This window comes from Talpa europaea (genome assembly GCF_964194135.1).
Source record: "Talpa europaea genome assembly, chromosome: X".
NCBI classification, from domain to species: domain Eukaryota; kingdom Metazoa; phylum Chordata; class Mammalia; order Eulipotyphla; family Talpidae; genus Talpa; species Talpa europaea.
The window spans coordinates 55074629-55097691 of record NC_140081.1 but is presented as its reverse complement, the minus strand read 5'-3'; the positions used below and the strand labels follow the sequence as shown (position 1 = coordinate 55097691).

Here is a 23063-nt window from a genome sequence, read left to right as displayed (position 1 = left end):
GTGTATATAATCAAACCTTTAAAAAACATAGATACGTAATAACTACAAAAGCTACAATTTTGCTATTGTATTTAAGTACTACTTAAATTGTAGGGAAAATATGAAAAATTAATATGGAATTTTCTGTCAGTAATTTCCTAGTTGAGAAAAACTCCACTTGTATTGAAATCAAAGGGAAAAATATGATGGCTAAAATATACTAATTTGTGTAAGTGGCAATAATAATGTAAGATATACACCCCATAGTCAGGATGTTAATGAACAACAAAATGGGTGTCATCTATGTTCCATAGTAGCCCAAAACAATTTGAAAGTCAAAAACAGCAATAATCATGGGCTAAAATCATCCAATTTGTCATAACCATTTAAACTTATTAATCTGTTTTCTTTTCAAATTTTTAGTAAAAGAAAGATAGATATAAATTTAAAAGCTGAAATTTGGCAAATTATAAATATTGACTACAAAACAATTTGTAGAATCACACATTATTGTATGTTCCTTATATTCCTGGGGCTAAGCTGGTCAAGCTGTTTACAAGGCTTTCGGTCTTTCTTCCTGATAATTGCTAAAGTGATCCTTGCAAGTCTATTTCCACCCTAGAGAAGTGTATAAAGAATAAACACCATAGAGGAGTGCTTAAAGAATCCTAGGGACAGAAAGTATGGCCACAGAAACTGGGATAAGAGATTGAAACGGAGGGTGTTGTGAAGCCTGGAGTTTTTTATCATTAAAAAGAAAGAGAAATAAGGCATGTGTGGGGATGCAGGAGGTAATTTTAGACACGTGGTAAAGGGGGAAAAAAGAAGCTTCATTGCCTTAGTAAAATAAGAGAATACAGTTAAGATATCTAAAGGCATTCACAAATCCACTAAAAGATAATTTGGCAAAGAATATGGCTAGGAAACGTCTTTCTTATTTCACTTTCTCCCTGTTTATTGGCAGGTGGCATTGTGCAAAGTAAAACTTAGGTTTGATCCAAAATTACCTTTATGCTAAAAAAATGGGTGAGATGTGGCAACACTTTATTATGTACCATGCCAAGTACAAGCAAGCAGTACATATTACTTAAAAAGTTTTTCTTTGTTTTCATGTTTTAATAGTGTCTCTCCTTAATATGTCATGCTTTGGAGTTGGTATTTAACAATTGTTCTGATTATAAAGTTTGTGATCATGGCAGCTAGAAAAGGGGTATTATAATCAACTGTTAGTCATCATGAAATCATTTAAACCTTTCATTGTTTTTAGAGTTGTGTTGTTTGGATGACATTCAGAGGATTCATAAGATTTTTTTAAAAACATGTATCTGCCAGTTGTAATATATATATGTTCCCTTTGAGAAACAAATATTGATGCTTTTCTACTTTGCTTCTTGAATCTTAACTTTATCTTATGTGGTAGGCATTTAGTTCTAACCAATTTCTTTTTGCAACAATTTAGTATTTTCTGTTTTTGGCTTTTTAGTACCTGTTTTTCCTCTATTGCTTTCTTGTGCACTGAAGTGGTATTTAAACCTAAATATATTTTAAATTTCTCTGGATATAATGTTGCTTTGCTTCCTGTCTATAATTTGTCAGATATATTTTATGATTCTCTTTGTTATTATTCTATCTGGTTGAGAAAAAAATTGAATATAGAAAAGAGCGGCTGATGAAATTGTCTAAATTCATGATAAAATTAAAATTGCTAGTTTTATCCATAGGAACAGGCATAATCAAATAGAGGTGTCATTGAGGTCATAGATATATTTTAAAACTCAATATAAACTTATAAATAAATGGAGCTCTAGAAGCTACATAAAACAAAAGAAATACAAAAACCTTACAGTTACACCTTTCTAAAAGCTTAAATATTAACCTATCATCATTAACTCAAAAAGAAAAACTGCCTTCAGTGAATAGCGTAGATATGAATTACTCATTGCATACATTTTCCCTTCCATTAACTTAACTTTTCATGAAGTTCAAGACACTTTTTAAAAAGATTTATTTATTTATCATACAAGAGCTGGGGTACAGGCCAGAGATGTGGGGGGTGAGACGATTCACCAGAGACAGAGTGGGGAACAGAACAGGCAGACTGACCGAAACACACTGCTGAGAGGAATAGTGGGCGACACAGGAGAGGTCTGCCTCGCCATGTGTGTTGCTCCCTGGCCAGCCGGGGATCGAACTCGTGCTGCAGAGGCTGCGGATTGCTTCATAGTGCAGTGCTTAATCCCTTGTGCCACCAGGGAGGTAAGTTCAAGACATTTTCCACATATACGGAGGAGTTCATTTGTGTGAATGAGCGAGGGCTCACAATAAAAATTTTTTATTACCAGTCATTCATTGAGCTCATATTAATTAAATGTCTGCTATGTAGGAAGTACCAGATAAATAGTATTTGCTTATCCAGAGAGAGTTCACATTGATGATAAACATTCAGTCTAGTCTGTAGATGTCCCATAGGTATATATTTCATTTTTAAATATTGTTTTGTGTTTTGACCATCAATATTTTATTATTAAATAAAAAAAGTTTTGGTGCAAGAAGTTGTTATAAGGGCTACTGTTTCTTTGAATTGAAACTTGCAACCAAATTTAATTCTGGTGTGCAGTCCAGGGGAGGATGTGTATTTATGGACAGTCTGTGCTCTCAATAATTGCTCAGCTTGAGGTTATTTTTGTTTATAAGATTTTTTCCTTATTCTTTAATTACAAAGATTATGGGTAGCTTCTCTAATGCCATGAGTTCTCTGTACTATCAGAAAATTTTCCTGTTCTTGGGAAAGGGTGTGTTGTTTGATAAACTGTACTTCAAGGGTGTGGCCACTAAAGTGAATGATTGTTCACGGAAGTAGGTGGCCTGAAAAAGAAATGAGGTCATTGGATAAAGAGGCCTACATTTGCAGCTTTGTGCTTACAATTAAATGAAGCTGTACAAATCGCAAGGGCAAATTATTGCTGGTTGAAATACCCATACCATTGTTTCTTGTTTAAGGGTGGGAATGTTTGTAAAATTGCTGGGCCAGTATTCAATCAACAGCGTTTATTATGTGTCCTGTGGGGTGGGAGTAGTGGGGATTGTGGCTAAGGGAAGGGAGGTGAACTTGTCCTTTTACCATTGTGACCCAAATTTATTTTCTTGACAATGTTAAAATGAAAGAGGAGATTTGCCTTGGTTTGGTTTTGTCTTACCCTTTGTTTTGTTTTTCTTATTCTACATGAATGACACCATCCGATATTTACCTTTCTCTTAGTAGTTTATTTTGCTTACCATAATCCCCTCCAACCTGACTTAAGAATACTAGAGGGGGTGGAGGAAGGTGGAGAGCAAAGTTGAGAAGGGGGTCCTCAGGGCTATGGTGGAGGACTATGGGTGCCTTGGTGGTGGGTGTGGTGTGATGACACACATCTAAAGAGGTGTGAACCTATAATTCTAAATTATATACAGTTTTGTAAACCAATGTTACCTCAATAAAAATAATACGATTTTTTTAGAAAGCACACATTGTAAATACATTGCATATTTCATTTATCTACATACCCCATTAGTTCAGGAAAGAAGAGAAAGAATCCAGGAATAAGTCTTGTACAAATGAAAGTTTTGGGTTAGATGGAAAGGATGAGGAGAAAAGGACCTCTCTTACTAGTGCATTTTACTGTTTTCCTTACAGGAGAACAGGATCACATAGTTCATCATAAATTAAGGATGTTTTTTGTTTCGTCTAAAGAGAGATTTTTATAATTTCATGCTTATTGTTGTACAAAGTTCAGAACATCACAACAATAACCTAAGGGAAGTATTTAACCATGTTACTTGCTTTGAAATGTGCTAAGAAAAGGATCACCCATACTATTTAGGGAATTTATTCAAGCAGCTGCTTGTCTTTGCAAATTCTGTCAACATAAACGTCAGGTGCTTTTAAAGATTTTGAAATTGGTTGTCCTAGATTGTTTCTAAGTCACTATTATTATTTCAGTGAGTTAACATTGGTTTATAACACTATATATGATTTAGAGGTGTGAGATCATGTCCATCAGATATATGTTACCATTATTAAATTCAAGGATTTTCATAGTCATTAAGCCCAAAGGGAGGAATATCGACAAGGCTCCCATGGTTTTCCTTCTTGACACATTACACTCTAATTACTCTTTTTTTTAAAGATTTATATATCTATATAAGAACTGGGATACAGACCAGAGGTGTGGGGGGTGAGAGGATTCACCAGAGACAGAGGGGGGACAGAAAAGGCAGATCTACTGAAATACACTGCTGAGGGGAGCAGCGGGCGAGTCAGGAGAGGTCTGCTGCGCCCATGTGGTTGGCTCCATGGCCAAGGATCAAACTCTTGCTGCAGTGGCTGCGAATAGCTTCATAGGTTGTGTCTTAACCCCTTGTGCCACAAGGGAGGCCCCTCTAATTATTCTTTTTTTAATTTATTTAAATTTTATTTTTATATTCCCCACCTCTAATTACTCTTAATTCTTTATTTTCAAACTTTCCTCAGATTTTGTTGATTTTCCAGTCATTTATATAAATATAAAATTTGGGGCATACAACTTAACACCTCCAGATGAGCACATGACTTACTCATCCTCCACCAAATCTCCAATGCCAATGCCCTATCACCTTCCCTTCCGTGTCCTGCCTCTCTCCCCCTCAATCTGTCTGCTAACCAGTATATGTTTCACAGTCTTTAAGAATTATTTTGGCTGTGTTTTACCAGTTTAAAACAAACTGGTTTTTGGTTATTTTTATTCTACAATTGAGTGAATCCAGAATGCATGTAGTAATTTTCTTTTACTTTCTGACCTATATAACTCAGCATAATCACCTCAAGATCCATTCATTTTGTCCCAAATGGCACTAATTCATCTTTCTGAGTAGCAGAGTAGTATTTCATTGTGTATGTATTCCACAATTTATTTTTTTTAATTGAAGCAACATTGGTTTACAACACTGTGTGTCATTCAAAGGCATAGGACCGGCAGCTCCCCTACCCAATTGTAATTATGCAGGTGCTTCTTTTCTCAGAACTTTTCCCTTTGCAAAGCAACAGTGGTAACTCTCCTGCCCATCTGTGTCTATGCAGGTGCCTCTCTTTTCCTTTCTTATTTTCTTAATAAACCTGTCCTTTTAAAATGTAGAAAAGGACAAAAACAAACAAACAAAAAACCCACAACAACACAAAGGTACAGGTTTATGTGTCCTCAGATGCATGCCACCACACCATACCCACCATCAAGACAGTCTCTGCCCTCCACTACAGTCTACTGTGCCCTTCCTTTATGGTCCTCACCTCCACCCCACTGTCTGTAACCTCAATTTGTCCACAGTTTCTTAACCAGTCATCTTCAGTTGATGGATATTTAAGTTGGTTCCATAACTTGGCTATTGCGAATTATGGTGCTATGAAATAGTATATATATTTTGTATTATTGTTTTCATATTATTTGAGTAAACATCTACCAGTGTTATTGCTGGATTATATGGCATTTCCATTTTAATTATTTTGAAGAATCTCCATAACTTTTTTTCCACAGAAGCTGCACCAAGTTACATTTTCAACAGTGGATGAATGTTCCATTTTCTCCACATACTAGCCAACATTTGTTGTTTTCATTCCTTTTGCTATAGACCATTCTCAATGTTGTGTTTTGAAATTTCATTGTGGATTTTGTTTGCATTTCCCTTACAATACATTATGTGTAGCATTTCATCATGTGTCTGTCTGAATGTCTTCTCTAGAGAAATGTCTATTTAGGTCTTTTACCCATTTTTCAGACTGAGTTGTTTGGTTTTTATTGTTGAGGTGTGTCAGTACTGTATATATTTTGAAAATGTATTTTGGAGTTAAGTACTGATCTAGTTTCTTTTTTTGTATATGGCTGTATAAATAGGCTTTCCTTTCTCCAATATACAATTTTGACTCTTTTGTCAAAGATTAACTGCACATATTTGTATAAATTTCTTTGAGCTCTCAATTTTATTCTATTGGTCTGTGTTATTATTCTTGTTTCAGTGCTATACTGTTTTGATTATTGTCTCTGTGTTTGTTGTATAGTTTGAAGCCAGAAAAATATTACTTTCTCTTTAATTATTTTTCTCTCAGGATTACTTTGGTTATTAGAGGTCTTTTGTGGTGCCATACAAATTTTAGAATTGTTTGTCCTATTTCCTTGAAAAATAGCATTGTAATTATGAAATATAAGCAATAAAGGAATTACATTGAATCCCTGTAAATTACTTTAGGTGATATGACCATTTTAACAATGTTTATTCTTCCCATCCATGATCACAGGATATCTTTCCATTTCTGTCTAGTTTTATTTCCTTTGTCAGTGTCTTAACAGTTTTCAGTGTTTAGGTCCTTAACCTTCTTTGTAAAGTTTGCCCCAAGGTATTTTATCTTTTAAGTGTGATTGTAAATGGGATTGTTTTCTTAATTTTAGTTTCTTCTAATTCATTGATTTGATTGTATATAAAAATACAAAATTTTTGTATTCATTTTGTTTATTTTTAAATATTTTTCAGTAAAATGATATTGGTTTACAATACTATATACAATTCAGAAAGATAGGATCCTATCTCTTCAGATATATGTTATCATCAAACCCACAGTCAAGGCACTCATAGTCCTCTACCATAGTCCATTGTGACCCCACTCCTCTGCTCTTAACCACCCCCTCCCATACTGATTGTTTAATTTTTATAGTCAGATTTGTTTATGACTTTGTCTGACTATTTTGTTTCTCTATATCCCACATGTGAGTGAAACTATCTGGTATTTTTGTCTTTCTCCTTCTCACTTATTTTGCCTAGTGTAATCCTCTCGTTCCAATTATGCTGTCAAAAAAGGTGAGAGTTCATCTATTTTTATAGCTGAGTAGCATTCCATTATGTGTATATACCACATCTTTTTAATTGACTCATCTGCCCATGGGCCTTTGGGTTATTTTCATAACTTGGCAATTGTAAATAGTAGCCGCAATGAACATAGGGATGCATATGTCACTGTGGATTAGTGTTTTTGCATTTTTGGGGTGGATATCTAGGAGTGGACCTGTTGTATCACATGATACGTACATTTTTTAATATTTTGAGAAACCTCCATACTGTTTTCCATCAGGTATGGAACAGTCTATATTGCCACCAAAAGAGTAAGAAGGTTCCTGTTTCCCTATATCATTACCAATACTTATTGTTTTTGGCCTTATTGTTATAAGCCATTCTCACAGGTATCTCATTGTGTTTTGATTTGCATTTTCTTGATGATAAGTGATAAGGAGGATTTTTTTTAAAGATTTATTTATTTATGTATACAAGAACTGGGGTATAAGCCAGAGGTATGGGGGGGGGATGAGAAGATTCACCAGAGACAGAGTGGGGAACAGAACAGGTGGATCTACTGAAATGCACTGCTGAGGGGAACAGCAGGTGAGTCAGTAGAGGTCTACTGCGCCATGTGGGTGGCTTCCTCGCTAGGGATCAAACTCAAACTGCAGTGACTGTGTACAGCTTCATAGGTTGCGTCTTAATCCTTTGTGTCATCAGGGAGGCCCCAATGAGGATGTTTTCATAAGCCTAGTAAGCCATCTGTAGGTCTTCTTTGGGGAAGTCACTATTTTTTCTGTTTATTGATTTAATTGGATTAATTGTTTTCTTTGGTGCATTGTATACCATGTAGATAGAGTTTTTTTATGTAAGTCTTTTGTAAGATGTACTATACGCAAATATTTTCTACCATTCAATGGTGTGTTCTAACATTTTAATGAACTTTCTTTTGCTGGGCAATTTAATGTAGTCCCATATGTTTATTTTTCATTTTGTTCTCCTTGCCATAGATGTCAAATTTTCAAATATATCACTGAGGCCAATGTCATGGAATGTTTTACCTATGTTTTCTTCTATGTGTTTTACAGTTACAGTTCTTACATCTAAATATTTAATCCATTAGAATTGATATTATCATGTACCTGTTGGCCATCTTTATGTCTCCTTTGGAGAAATGTCTATTCTTTGAAAAGCTTTTCTGGTGGGGCTCGAAGAAAGGATGGTGGCTACCTGGACACCCCTTTCTATCTTGAAATGGCCACTGTAGCCTGTCAAGTCTAACACCTCTCAAAGAAATCTATGTAATTAATATTGGGTCCAGTGCGACACAAATCCATGCCAGGGAACATGCCAGAGTAGCCAAAGGCCTCTCAACCTCTCACAAGACCCTACCTGCACCTTTCTACAATGGCTAGAGGCTTTGCAACATTCCACACAAACATACCAGTGCTCATCCAAAATTGTAATATGCCAGTCTGACAACATTGTAGGTGCCATAGTGGCCAGAGGCTTTACAAACTCTGCAGGGACCCGCCAGCACCATCCCAGAGTGGCAGAGGCCACAAGACCTCTCATAAGAGCCAGCCAACTGCTTGCTCAGACAGATGAATGAAACAAAAATTTCAAAAACAGTCCAAAAGATGAATGAAACCAAAAGCTGATTCTTTAAAAAATAATAAACAGAATATACAAACTTCTAAAAAAGGCTTTCCAGAAAAATAAATGAGAAATCTCCAATAAGTAGGATCAAGAATGAAAGAGGAGAAATCACAACAGGTGCTGCAGAAATTCAGAGGACAATTAGAGACTACTATGGGCATCTTCATGCAAACAAATTCAATAAACTGGAACAGATGGACAAATTCTTATAATTACACAATTATCTGAGACTGAATAGGGAAGAAATAGAAAACATGAACAAAACAATTATAAGGAAGGAAACCGAACCAGTAATCAAAACTCTCCCATAAAACAAGAATCCAGGACCAGATGGCTTCACGAGTGAATTCTACCAAAACTTCAAAGATGAACTAATACATATTTTACTCAAACTCTTCAAAATATTGAAAAAGAAGGAAGGACTATTTCAAATCCTGTTTATGAGGCTACATTAATATTTTAATACCAAAACCAATCAAAGACAACAAACAATAAGGAAATTACAGACAAATCTCCCTAATGAACATAGAATATCCTTAGTAAAATCCCAGCAAACTGAATCCAAAAATGCATTAAAAGGATCATACAGCATGACCATGTGAGATTCATATCAGAACACAATGATGATTAAATATCCAAGAATCAATGTAATTCACCACATTAACAAAGAGAAAGATAAAAACCATACGGTCATACCAATAGATGATGAGAAAGTATTTGAAAAGATCCAGCATCAATTTATGATGAAATCCCTTAAAAAACAGGGAATAAACTGGACACACCTTAACATAAAAAAGCTATTTACAATGAACCATGGCTAATATCATTCTCAATGGTGAAGCATTTAAAACTTTTTCATTAAGATCTGGTATAAGACAAGGATGTCCAATCTCACCATTGCTATTCAAAATAGGATCGGAAGTTTTAGGTAGAGCAATTATAAAAGAAAAAGATGTTTTAAAAAATCCAAATCGGGAAAGGAGTAAAGCTAGAATTATTTTCAGATGATGTGATAATACACATAGAGAAACCTCAAGATTCCATGGAAAAACTAATTGAAAAGATTATCAGTTTAGAAAAGTGACAGTGTAAAATAAACACACAAAAATCAGTTGCTTTCTTTTATACAAACAATGACACAGAAGAGGAAAGAATTTGGAAAGTGATTCCATTTACAATTACACCAAAAGGAAATACCTGGGAGTAAACCTAACAAAGGAGGTTAAAGAGCTATACAGAAAAAAAAAAAAAAAAGCTATAAGGCATTATTGAAATAAATAGAAGACAGAAAGAAATGGAAAACTATTCTCTGCTTATGGACTAGAAAACTCAAGACAGTCAAGAGAATCAAGAATCTAGAGAGATTGGGCTTCCCTGGTGGCGCAAGGGGTTAAGCACAGCACTATGAAGCTATCTGCAGCCTCTGCAACACGAGTTTGATCCCCGGCCGACCAGGGAGATACCCACATGGCGCAGCAGACCTCTCCCGCCTCGCCTGCTGCTCCCCTCAGCAATGTATTTCGGTCAGTTGGCCTGTTCTGTTCCCCACTCTGTCTCTGGTGAATTCTCTCAGCCCCCACACCTCTGGCCTGTACCCCAGCTCTTGTAGCATAAATAGATAAAGTCTTTTAAAAAAAAGAATCTAGAGAGACATCCTACCTAAAGCAATATACAGATTGTATGCAATCCCAATGAAAATATCAATGGCATTTTTCAAAGATCTGTAGCAAACACTGCTGAAATTCATATGCAATCACAAAAGACCTCAAATAGCAAAATCAATACTGACAAGAAAGAAGAGAACGAAGTATCACATTTTTAGACCTCAAATTATATTATAAAGTCATAATAATTAGAACAGCCGGATACTGGAACAAAAAAGACACACAAACCAATGGAATAGAACTGAGTCCAGAAATGAGGCCACACCTATATGGAGAGTTTATCTATGAGCATACACTAAAAGAAGGGTAGTCTCTTCAATGAAATCTTGGGAAAACTGGCAGCTGCATATAAAAGAATGAAACTAGACAACTATCTCTCACCATACACAAAAGCAATTCAAAATGGATCAAAAACTTATATATAAAACTCAAATACACAAAATACATGGAACAATTATGAAAACAATTTAAGTGCCCCAGGGGACCTCCCTGGTGTTGCAGGGGTTAAAGTCTCAGCTCTATCAAGCTATCTCCAGCCACTGCCTCATGAGTTCGAACCCTGGCCAGGGATCTAACCCACATGGATCAGCAGACCTCTCCTGTCTTGCCCACTGCTACCCTCATCAGTGTATTTCAGTAGCTCTGCCTGTTCTGCTCCCCACTCCGTCTCTGGTGAATCCTCTCATCCCCCGCACCCCTGGCATACACCCCAGATCTTATATGCATAAATAAATAAAATAAATCTTTAAAAAATGTAAGTGTCGGGCCTCCCCGGTGGCACAGCGGTTGAGCGCTGGGTTGCTAAGCTGCCTGCAGCCTCTGCAGCGCCGGTTCGATCCCAGGCTGCTCCCTGGCCACCGGAGGAGGGTCCCATATGGCGCGCAGACCTCTCCTGCCTCCCGCTGCTCCCCTCGGCAGTGTACTTAGGTCCTTCTGCCTGCTCTGCTCCCCGCTCTGGCTCTGGTGAATTCTCTCACCCTCCCGCACTTCTGACTGTACCCAGTGCTTGTATGAATAAATAAATAAATCTTTAAAATAAAAAAAAAATGTAAGTGTCACAGAACAGATGTGTGAATCAAGAAGATGTGATATATATATACATAATGGAATGTTACTCAGTGATCAAAAAAATGAACACATGCCATTTGTGTCAACATAGATAGAGCTGGAAGGGATAATACTAAGTAAAATAAGCCAGAAGGAGAAAGATAGACACCAGATTGTGTCATTAATATGTGAAATATAAAATAACTAAACTAAGATATAAAGACAATCTTGATAGCTGACGACAGAACAGAAGCACCACAGAAGATGTGGGTGGAGAAAAGGTAAGAACAGAGAAGGAAGCACAATGGACTATGATGGTGGGCTATGAATGAGTTGGTGGTGGGTGCACTATGGTGGTAATATTTGATGGGGGTTATCCAAATATTACCTCAATTAAAATTAATTAGCTAATTAACAAAAACAAAGATTTTTTTTTCCTTAGAGTGTTTTCTTTTTGTTGAATTCTGAGTTCTTTGTAGATCTTAGATATCAGCCCCTAGTCTGATACATAATAAACAACACTTTCTTCCATTCAGTGGGATGTCTTTTCATTTCAATGGTAGTTTTATTCACTGTATTGCAGCTTTTCTTCTGTTTTTCTTCCCATTTGTTTATTTTTGTTTTTAATTTCCTAATCACTCAAGGCAAGTCCCCATAGACATCACTAAAGCCAATGTCCTAGAGTGTTTTGCCTGCTTTTTTTCTATGTATTTTATAGTCCTGTCTTACATGGGTGTCTTTAATCTATTGTGAGATAATTTGTGTAGTGTGAGAAAGTGATCATGCAAAAGGTTATTCAATATTCCCAGCACAATTTGTTGAAGACTTTTTTTCTCCATTGTATACTCTTGGTTCCTTTGCTGTGAATGAACTGTCCATGTAAGTGTAGGTTTATTTCTGGGCCTTCAATAAATTCCATTCATCTATGTGTCTATTTTTATTCCAATACCTTATACTTTTTATTACTATAGATTTGTAGTATATAGTTTGAAGTCTGGGGATGTGATACATCCATTCCTCTTCTCTTTTATCTAACCCTCCCTTGTTTATTCCCAGTCTTTTGTGGCTCCATATAACTTTCAATAATGTTTCCTTAATTTCTTTGAAGAATTCCATAGGAATTTATTAGGGATTGCCTTGAATCTATATCTTGAATCTATATTTTGCTTTGGGTAACATGGGCACTATGTCCATTAATTTTTTCAACCTATGAACATGGAATATCTTTTCAATTTCTTTGTGTCCTCTTCTATTTCTATTAGCAGTGTTTTGAAATTTTCATTTAATAGGTCTTTCACCTCCTTTATTAAGTTTATTCTTAGGTATTTAATGCTTTTTGATGCTACTCTAAAGGTTTTCTTTATTTCTTTCTCTTCTAGTCCATTATTTGCATGTAAGAATTCAACAGACTTTTGTATATTGATTTTGTGGCCTGCCACTTTATTGATTAATTGTTTATAAGTTTTGGTGGTGTTATAATGGATATAGTCTATATATAATTATATAAAATGCATATAGTGATAGTTTTACTTCTTTTTTTTTTAAGATTTATTTATTTATTTATACAAGCACTAGGTATAGTCAGAAGCGTGGGAGGGTGAGAGAATTCACCAGAGCCAGAGCGGAAAGCAGAACAGGCAGACTGACGAAGTACACTGCTGAGGGGAGTAGTGGGCTGCAGGAGAGGTCTGTGTGTCATGTGGGACCCTCACCTAGCGGTGGGGATCCAACTGGCGCTGCAGAGGCTGCAGGCAGCCTCACAACCCAGGGCTCAACCGCTGCACCACCGAGGAGGCCCTAGTATTACCTCTTTTCTAGTGTTTTGGATTCCTTTTATTTCTTTCTCTTGTCTAATTATTGTAAGTAAGACTTCCACTACTATGCTTAATAGTAGTGTTAGCAGTGGACATCTTTCTCATGTACCTGATTTTAGAGGAAAACTTCATGTCACATTGAGTATGATGAGTTTATCATATATGGTCTCTATTTTATTGGGGTATGTTTCTTCTAACCCCAATTTGCCTAGAGTTTTTGTCAAAAATTGGTGATCAATCTTGTCCAATACCTTCTTTGCATCTATTGATACCATATGGTTTATTCCCTTCCTTGTGTTAATGTGGCATATTGATTTATTGATTTGTATATATAAAGCCATCCTTGCATCCCAGGAGTAAATTCTCAGATGGTCATGATGTATGAAACTTTTAATGTATTGTTGAATTCAATTGCTAAGATTTTGTTGAGAATTTTTGCATCTGTATTCATTAGAAATACTGTTTTGTAGTTTTCTTTTTAGTGAGAGAATAACACCTCTCCTGCTTCTGCTTTACCTTCTTTCTCCACTATACTTTTCAAAAACTCTTGCTGAAGCAACTGAGAAATTGTGGCCATTTATATCTCACATGATTTGTTAACTCAGGAAAGCATAGCTATTTTAACAAACAGAAATAAGATTCAGTTTTGTGTATAGTGAGTTCTCCTTAGGGCAACTAGAGTTTCCCAGCTCTCATTTAGGGTATACTAAGGTGTGGGCAATTATCTTAAGTGATGTATTTAAATTATCACCAAACGCAGACTGATCTTAATCTACTCTGCTCTTAAAATTGGTAATGTCATAAGCACTTTGTAAAAGAAGGTGGAGGAGGGCGGTGGTTCAGGAGGAGAGCTGCTACAACTTTCCCAAAGTTGAAAATCATTACTTTAGGCAGTGTGGGAAAAACAGGCCTGGATTAAATACTAAGCCAGAGGCCTAATTATAAACAAAGTTATTTTTCACGAGAAATGTACCTAACAAAAGCTGACTATAAGGGAATATTTACATATTTAGCAAATTTGAGTCATGGCAATAAATAACTCAATACTACACTGAATATTTGATCAAGAAAAGTAGAGTCTTCCTGAAAAACTGAAGGCCTTAGATTATGAGTATTATATAAAAGTGCAATGTTTTTGTTGAGTTTAGAGACCTATGAATATATTATATCCTGCAGTCTACAATTAACCCCCTATTGAATTTGTAGATATTTAGGCAATGTTCTCACAGTCACTTTTTGATGAATCTTTTGTTTTCAGGCACCAAATGTTGTCTTTGACAGTAAATAAAAAGACAAAATCTAGCTTCTGTTAAAAGAAGGAGTAAAATCTACCAATAGAATTATGTTCTTCAATTTGTAAAACAGTAAATATAAAGACATGTTATGGATGCTATAATATGGTGAAGTACAATGAAGTATAGTGATTCAAGTAGCCTTCTCAGAGAGTTATTCTGAGTGTTAGATAACACATGTAACATATTTGACATAAAAAGCTTTTAGTAGAGTGGGGCTGGTAATTATTCCTCAATCGCTTAAAAACAACAGTAGTGTTAGTTGCTATCGTCATCATCAAAGGAAAAATAATAATTTTAAAGGATTTGAAATTGTTTGGTCTCTATGGGAAAACAAGATGAAAATGATCCCATATAGTCACAGAAATTTAGAAAAAACTTAAATATCTTCTAATCCACACTCACCCACACCCACATTCTATTTCTCACACAAAGAAACTGAATCTCAGGGAGATGACATGAGTCATCTGATACACTGGATGGTCATATAGTTGGAAGCAGAACCCAGGTCTTCTGGATCCAAATCCAGGACTCTTGCCATATCATGAGAGTCATCACCATCACTTCCCCAGCCTATAGGAATATGTGGCTAAGGCACAGAAGGCATAAGCACAAAATATAGTAACTATTTTTTGAATTCAGTAATTTTAATATGAATGATTTAATTAAGCTATATACACTTATGTAAGTTAAGAGGGGCATTAGAATTTCTATTCCTGGTGTACCTTTAAACTAATACATCCTTTCCATCCATTCACCACAAACATTATTTTTATCACTTTCTGTGGAATGGGCAATGGCAATTTGTGGGAAAACTTGCTCCTATCCTGCCTAGAGCTAGATGACACTATGTTCATTTTGCACATTTATCTCACCTAATTCTGAGGACTATAAGGGAGAAGGGTTTTGTTTGTTTGTTTGTTTGTTTGCTTGTTTGTGTTGTTTTATATTTAGCATGGATTTCTAGAATTAATAAACCTTATATTCAGAAAATTTTTTTTAACCTTATGATCAATCTAAATTCATACTGCTACAAATTAAATTCATGATGGTAAAATCTCTTTGATCCATACTTACTGCCCAAAGCTATCCATTTGTCTTCTGTTTCCATGAGAGTTTTATGGGAAAAGCCACATGTGCCGAGGTCCAGTCTAATAACAAAGGCTCAAGTAGAGTTTAAAACATTTCAGTAAATTATGTGTTACAGAATAAGTGTACCAGCTTTCCAAGATATGAGTAGATTGGAGAATTTCTTCACTTTAGGTCCAGGCTAGTCTTTATGCAAATATAATAATTTTCCTTTTAAACATCTACTACCTTGACATCTGAACAAATTAACCCTACCCATACTACTGGAAGTCTCCTAAGTTTGGTTTTGTGTGTGTATATATGTCTCTAAGCATTCTTAATTGTGTTAATTGCTACAAGTTTATAAAACTTCTCAGTGAACTTTTTTATTAGCTTAAAAGCTAGTTCACTTAGTTAATAATTTCCATTCTGTTTAATTTGATGATGTCGTTGGATTCAAATTGGTTGAAGTGAGGAGGCGAGAACTACCATTTCTAGAACATCTATCAGGTGACAGGCAGTGTGCACCAACTATCTTCTCAAAATGTTGGTATTAAATTAATTGCAAAATCATAGTGTTATTGCTATGCCTAACTTAACTAGACTAAAAGGCTCCAGAAACCACATGGATGGAACTGGAAGAGATTATGCTAGTGAAATATATCAGGGGAGAAAGATAAATATTGGATGGTGTCACTTATAAGTGGAATATAGAAAAACTAAACAAAGAGCCAAAGACAAATTTTAATACTAACTATCTAAATCTGACCATAGATCTGTGGCTTTCAGAGGACAAGGGGGGTGGTTGGGGGAGAGCTCAATGGACTATGGTGGTGAACTACAGGTGTTTCAGTGGTGGGAATGCTCTGGTAACTATACCTGATGGGGGGAAATCCAATACTGTCAAAGTACTAGCAAGGATATAAAACAGTAGTATTTAAACAATTTAAAAATTTAAAATAATAATAATAAATAAAAAGTTGCAAAAACAGAAACAACACATTTTCCACCTGTTGTGGGTGGCTGCCAGTGCAATAAGAACACCAGGAAGGCCTCCGGAACACTGAGAGAATACAAGGTGGTGGGGCGCTGCCTGCCTACCCATTTCAAATGCCACATGCCACTTCTCTGCCACATGCCACTTCTCTACCACATGCGAATCTTTGTGTCTAATCACGTCGTCACTAAGTCCTGCTTTTGGTACTTTGTGTCTCAGTTGAAGATGAAGAAGTCTTTAGGGGAAATTGTCTACGAGAGAAATCCCCTCTACAAGTGAAGAACTTTGGCATCTGGCTTCACTATGACTTCTGCAGCGGCACCTGCAATATGTACTGGGAGTAACGGGACTTTACTACTGATACATGGGTGCCCGGACCCACTCCATCCACAGCATGAAGTTGGAGTAGAGAGCTGCAAGCAAACATCACCGGCCAGCAGGAAAGCAGTTCCACTACTTGAAGATCAAGTTCCCACTTTCCCACAGGTCCTGGGTCGCCAGCACAAACCATGCTTCACCCCCAAGAGGCCCAACAACTTTTAGATACAAGGCCCTCCCCATCTTGGCTCTGCACAAATAAAGTCCTTGGAAACCTGGAAGAAAAAAGTCAAAACATTCTCCAGACATGAGTACTTTTATACAACACTAGTGGCTAGATACTACACTTGATCTTAGCCAAAAGGCCGAGAAGCGATCACTAGTGGCTAGATAAATGACATAGCCATTTGAAAAATCAATTTAGCAGTATCTGTTAAAATGAATACTATACTTTGTACCTCAGCAATCCCACTTTGTGACATTCTATAGAATGCCCATTTAAGCAAGGATGTTCATTGTAGCATAGTGGTAAAATCTAAATGTTTATCAATGAGAAAATAGATAAACAAGCGGTCAAGCAATCATTGCAGAACACTTTAAATTTAAAATAATGAACTAAGACACATCTAATCTGTAATATAAGAGATGTTGTTAGGTTTATTTTGTAGAATAATAAAAATAGCAAGAATTATTATTTTTAAATTGTATATTTATGTAAAGACACACCTGCATATTGTTTTCTTCTAGATAAGGTATTTAGATGGAGGGAGGATGGCTAAGGAAAAACCTTTTACTTATTTGCATGTTTTTCCGTTACAATGCATTCATGTACTTCTTGCCTAACTAAAAAGCACCTTTTCCTTGTACTGTCTCTCTGAATCCTCTTCTATTAGATATGTGAACCAAACACACTTGCAGTTAGTTATAGTTGTAACCATTTTTCTAAACAGAAGAACATGTACCTGTTTGGTTCACACTTTAATTACCTGCATTTGAGCAATTCTCCTCAGCTACCAGCAGGAGATCTGCAAACATATTCAAAGGTTGCTTTGGAACATAAAACCTGCAGTATTGCTATTGACGTAACAGGGGGCGGAGGCTGAAAATATTACCAGTTGAAACAAAATATAAAACAAAAGGAAAACCACAGCATGCAGAACATTTGGCAGTTTGAATAAACACATAGTCCTGTTTTAAGACTAGCACGTAGCATGTTACACCTACTTTATAGCTATTATTCCCTATGAATCTGTCACTGTTTTCCTTGTAAATTCATGATTCTTATTTGTAATACTGCCTTTATTCTAAAGAAAAATATTTTTATTATTGTGGGACTATATCCTGTAGTTGTGTCAACTGGTTATAAATTACATCAATGTATGAAGAGATTGAATAATGCTATTCACTCTTTGCATACTAATATATCTGTAGTTTGCTGATTTTCAGGAAACAAAAACAAAGAATGCCTCCATAATTGATAGATATACCATTTATTTACTGATTGCTAAAAATCGTACTCTCACTTTTATGGATCATTTTTTAAACAATAGGGCTTACTCATTGAAATTAATCTAAACATAGATAAGACAAAGCATAATTGAGTTACCCCGAAGTAATCTAAAAGTAGTAATTTTATTTGTGTTTTCAAAGATTGTTTACTGGTTTGAGAATTTTTACATTTAATGGCCTTGATAATTTTTGTATCTTATTAATTGCAGACATTATAACAATGTCTGTATATATTTTAGCAAAATTCTCAAAGATAAAAGAAACTATCCTGTCTAAAATTACAAGAGGAATGTATTTAAAGAAACTATGCTATCTAAAAGTACAAGAGGAATGTATTTTTATAAATTCATACTAGAAATTATTTGATCATTAGGTTAGCTTGCATAACAGACAAAGGAATTCAACAATGTGTTCTTTGCAAAGATGGATGTCTTCTAAAAATGCTCTAGGTGATGTTCTTATTTTTGACAATTGGGTTATTATAAAAATAAAGAAAATAATGCCTCAAGAATCTGAGGTTTAAATGACACTGCTTAAAAACAATTTCTGAACTCCCTTTTATTTCAACAGGAACTCCATTCTCCTACTCTGAAAATATCTACTTGTGCACCAAGCAGTCTACATGTAACCCAAAACACTGAACAGGTGAAAAAAGTTTTGAATTAAATTAGATTCTTTTTCTTTTCTTTTGGATTAAAATTTCGCTTTCTCAGTGATTTCATTGGGCATAATTTGACTTCAAGTCCCATCTATGTAGTCACACAAAGCAAAATTTCATCTTTTGAAATAACTGAGTACTATAACTGGATAAAAATGTGACATATATGTATGTGTGTATATATATATATATATATATATATACACACACACATATACATATATCCAGTTGATGGGCATTTAGCTTGCTTCCATGTCTTGGCTATTGTGAATAGTGCTACTATAAACAAAAAAATGCAAATATCTTTTTGCATTATTTTCATATCCTTCAGATAAATACCTAAGTTTTGTTTTGCTGTGTTATATAGTAGTTTTAATTTTTTGAGAAACCTCCATACTCTTCCACAGGGACTGGGCCAGCCTACATACCCACCAATAGTATACAAGAGTTCCTTTTTTTCCATACCCTCTGCAACATTTGTTTCCAGTCTTTTTGATATGGGTAATTTTTTTCTGCAAAGAGGTGATATCTCATTGTGATTTTGATTTATATTTCACTAACAATATTGAGGTTTAACATTTTTTCATATGCATATTGGCATCTGTATGTCTTTTCATATGTAAGCTTTGCTCATAGTTTAAGCAATCTTTAGGCCTCTGTAAGGTTTTACACATTCAGAAAATATCAGGAATATAAAACTAGAAAGGGGAATCTCAGAAATGAAAATCAGCTCGGTCAATTAAAGGAATGTGAAGCAAGTGCTGAAACAAATGAGAACTGAGCTATTTTAGTTTCATTATCTGCTCAATCTGATAACTTTTTTTTAAAGTGCAGTTTATTTATTTTTATTTCTTAAACACCCTTGCTTATTTTTTCATAGTATGGGATTTCTTCCCTCAGGTGCTGACACCATAGTTTTCCTACCACCAAAGTACCACTGTTCTCCACCTGGCTCTTTCCTCCCATCTTCTCTACTCTTCTCCACCCTGCCCCACTCCTCCTGGGTGTCTCAGATCTAAAGGCTGTTTTCAAGGGCTGGTCTTACAGTTTGTTTTTGTTTGATTCTTTGTTTGGTTTCTTTAGTTTCCACTTATAAGTGAAACCATCCGGTATTTGTCTCTCCTTCTGACTCACTTTGCTTAGAATAATCCTTTCCAGTTCCACCCATGTTGCCACAAATGGCATACATTTATCTTTTTTGATCACTGAACAGTGTTCCATTGTGTATATGGAGCACATCTTCTGGATCTGCTCTTGTGTCCTGGGGCATTTAGGTTTTTCCATATCTTTACTGTTGTAAATAGTGCTGCTAAACACATAGGAGTTTAGGTATTCTTTTGAATTAGTGTTTTGACTGTTAATTTAGTTATTTAATATTCTATATATTAGTGACACCAATCATTATTTATCTTTCTCATTCTGAGTTATTTCACTTAACATTATCCTTTCAAGTTCCATCCATGTTGACACAAATAGCACGAGTTTATCTTTTTTTTTTAAAGATTTATTTATTTATGCATACAAGACCTAGGGTACAGACCAGAGATGCGGGGGAGGGGATGAGAGGATTCACCAGAGACAGAGTGGGGAGCAGAACAGGCAGACTGACTGAAATACACTGCTGAGGGGAGCAGCAGGCGAGTCAGGAGAGGTCTGCTGTGCCATGTGGGTATCTCCCTGGTCGGCCGGGGATCAAACTCGTGCTGCAGAGGCTGCGGATAGCTTCATAGTGCTGTGCTTAACCCCTTGCGCCACCAGGGAGGCCCGAGTTTATCTTTCTTTATTGCTGAGTAGTATTATTTTATATGGGACAAATGCTAGTCTGCAACAGCACTATTTACAATAGCTAAGGTGTGGAAACAACCAAAATGCCCCAGCAATAAAAAAAGGTAAACTCATGCCATTTGTGTCAACATGGATGGAACTTGAAAGGATAATGCTGAGTGAAATATCTCAGAATGAGAAAGGTAAATTCTGGATGGTGTCACTAATATGTAGAATATTAAGTAATTAATTAATAATGGAATGAAGACAAGCTCAAAAACTAACCTTGATCAAGCTGTCTACAGAACTGAAGCATCAAGGTGGAGGAGGGTGTAGGGAAGGAGTAAGAACAAAGAGGGAAGGAGGCAGAGTGGTGTCTGGTAGTGGAATATGGGTGAATTGATGGTGGGTGCACTGTGGTGGCAATTCCTGATGAAGGTACCCCCGAATTACCTCAGTTAGCAATAATTAATTATAGAAAAATATAAGAGAGTATGATAAAGGGGGATAAAGGTTATAATTTGGTGTGAATGGACTCTTATGGGACTACCAATGTTAGGATTACCCAAAGAAAAATAATTCCACTTAAATCAAAGCTGGAAGATGCTTTGGACTTGTGGCAGCCTTTGGGGCCTTGCTCTGGGCCAATCCTATTTGGATGGAGTTTTACCCACAAGGAGACGGGTAACTTTGGGTGCTTGATTTAGAAACTAGATTCTTTGCCTTTCCTGTATTGTTTCCTAATTGCATTAAAGTTCCTTTCCATTAAAAAAAATCAAAGCTATTCACTATATTTAAATCCTGTCAAGATATTATATTAACTAAGAGATTTTTCATAATGAGAAGGTTTAAAATTGGATTTACTATATGATTTATTTCTTACAGTAAACACTTTTGTAACTAAAAAAAGAATATAATGAAGAGAAAGCAAAAATCACTCATTCCCTCTTCCACCCAGAGATACTATAGTATTTTGCTGTTTTCTTCTATTTTAATAAAAAAAATTGGTGGCATATGCAGAATAATATCTTCATTTCTCATTTAACATTTCATATCACCGGATTTTTTCATGTACATTTGTATTACACATTATTATTTTAATGGCTGTATATTTTAGCTGATGAATAATTATTCAGTCTTTTCCCTTTCCATAGAAAAGTGCTCCCCATTGCACTTATCATTAGCATTTCTATTTAAAATTTGTTTCCAGTTAAAATGTGGCATTGTTTTGTTATGTTTTTTTTGATTTTTAGGTTGGTTGAATTATTTTTGTTATTATTTTAACCATTTTTCCCATCTTTTATAAATCGTTTATACCACTTTATTAGGGTTAATTTTTTTCTTGTTGATATATAAATCTATATATTAATAATAAAAAATTTTTCCAAGAAAGTTCACATATTAGTTTTTCTAGTGTTTTCTCTCCATACATTTTAATGTTATTTATATGTTTACATCCCAATACTGAATATTTAAATGTTTAAGTGTATATATACACACTTTTCTCTCTGTCTCCTTCCATTTTATAAATTATAGGCTATTATAAATTATAAGATATTCTTTCCAAACAGAAGATTCAATTAATAAATATTAAACTATATTTTCTCCTAATCATGTAAGTACACTTAAATGATGGAACAAATATTTTGAAACTCTCATTGAGTATAGTTTGGAATGTGATGAATTACTATGAAATGAGTATAATTAAAATACTTAGTATAATGCTAAACATATAAATAGATGCTTTCATATATGTTTTTGAGACTGAAATCAACTAAAACATAAATTTATATCATCATTCATGTTAATGACTTTAAAAATTTCACTCTGAAATTGTCCCCTATTATTATTGATGGTTCCAAAGTCATTAAATAACTATGTTATATTTAGCTTTTATCTTTTCTTTATAGGAACTCCATTCTCCACTTGTGAAAGTCACTACATATCCACAGACCACTGTTAGAAGATACATAGTACAAAATCCTGAACAGGTAAGATATGTCACACAAACTCTTGTCTCAACCTATAATTCCTGAGAATTTGATAGTTTATACTAGAATGGTGAGTCAGATATCCTAAAATTAGTTTGTTGGACTTCCTTTCAGTTTTAAAGTGGATTTCTAATCATTAGCATTGAATTTATCTTGAATTCTATAACCAAGGACTCATGCATTCTGAGTCAGAGATGTAACAGTTCCAAACAACATGGAAGTTTTTCTGTTATAAAGTCTTTCTATTTCTATAGCCCCACCCTAGCACTAGAAAGGATTTCTGTGTACTTTGAACCAAAGGAAAAAGGAACAAAGTTCTTTCACAGGTTTCACAAAAACAACAGTTGTTATGTAAGTGGCTGGAGTCTTTAGTGTATTCAGATTTGCTATTGATATATGGACTAAGAAGAAGAAACTTAGAAATCAAAAGTTCAAAAGTGTCTCTATCCCCTTGTTAACTGTG

The 23063-nt window shown here is 35.2% G+C and overlaps 1 protein-coding gene and 1 pseudogene across 2 annotated transcripts in view; both read left to right on the top strand.

Moving 5' to 3' along the window:
• Nucleotides 1-23063, top strand: part of POF1B (POF1B actin binding protein) — a gene marked incomplete at both ends in the record, with an annotated part of 74676 nt that overhangs the window by 1310 nt on the left and 50303 nt on the right. Inside the window, 2 exons of the mRNA XM_084258708.1 lie at nucleotides 18758-18832; nucleotides 22520-22600. Of these exons, the coding sequence (XP_084114834.1) occupies nucleotides 18758-18832; nucleotides 22520-22600 (156 nt within the window). The remainder of the gene's footprint in view (nucleotides 1-18757; nucleotides 18833-22519; nucleotides 22601-23063) is intronic.
• Nucleotides 16184-16903, top strand: LOC311186946 (large ribosomal subunit protein eL20-like; annotated as a pseudogene). Its single transcript has 2 exons — nucleotides 16184-16232; nucleotides 16356-16903. The product of its transcript is annotated as a large ribosomal subunit protein eL20-like (transcript).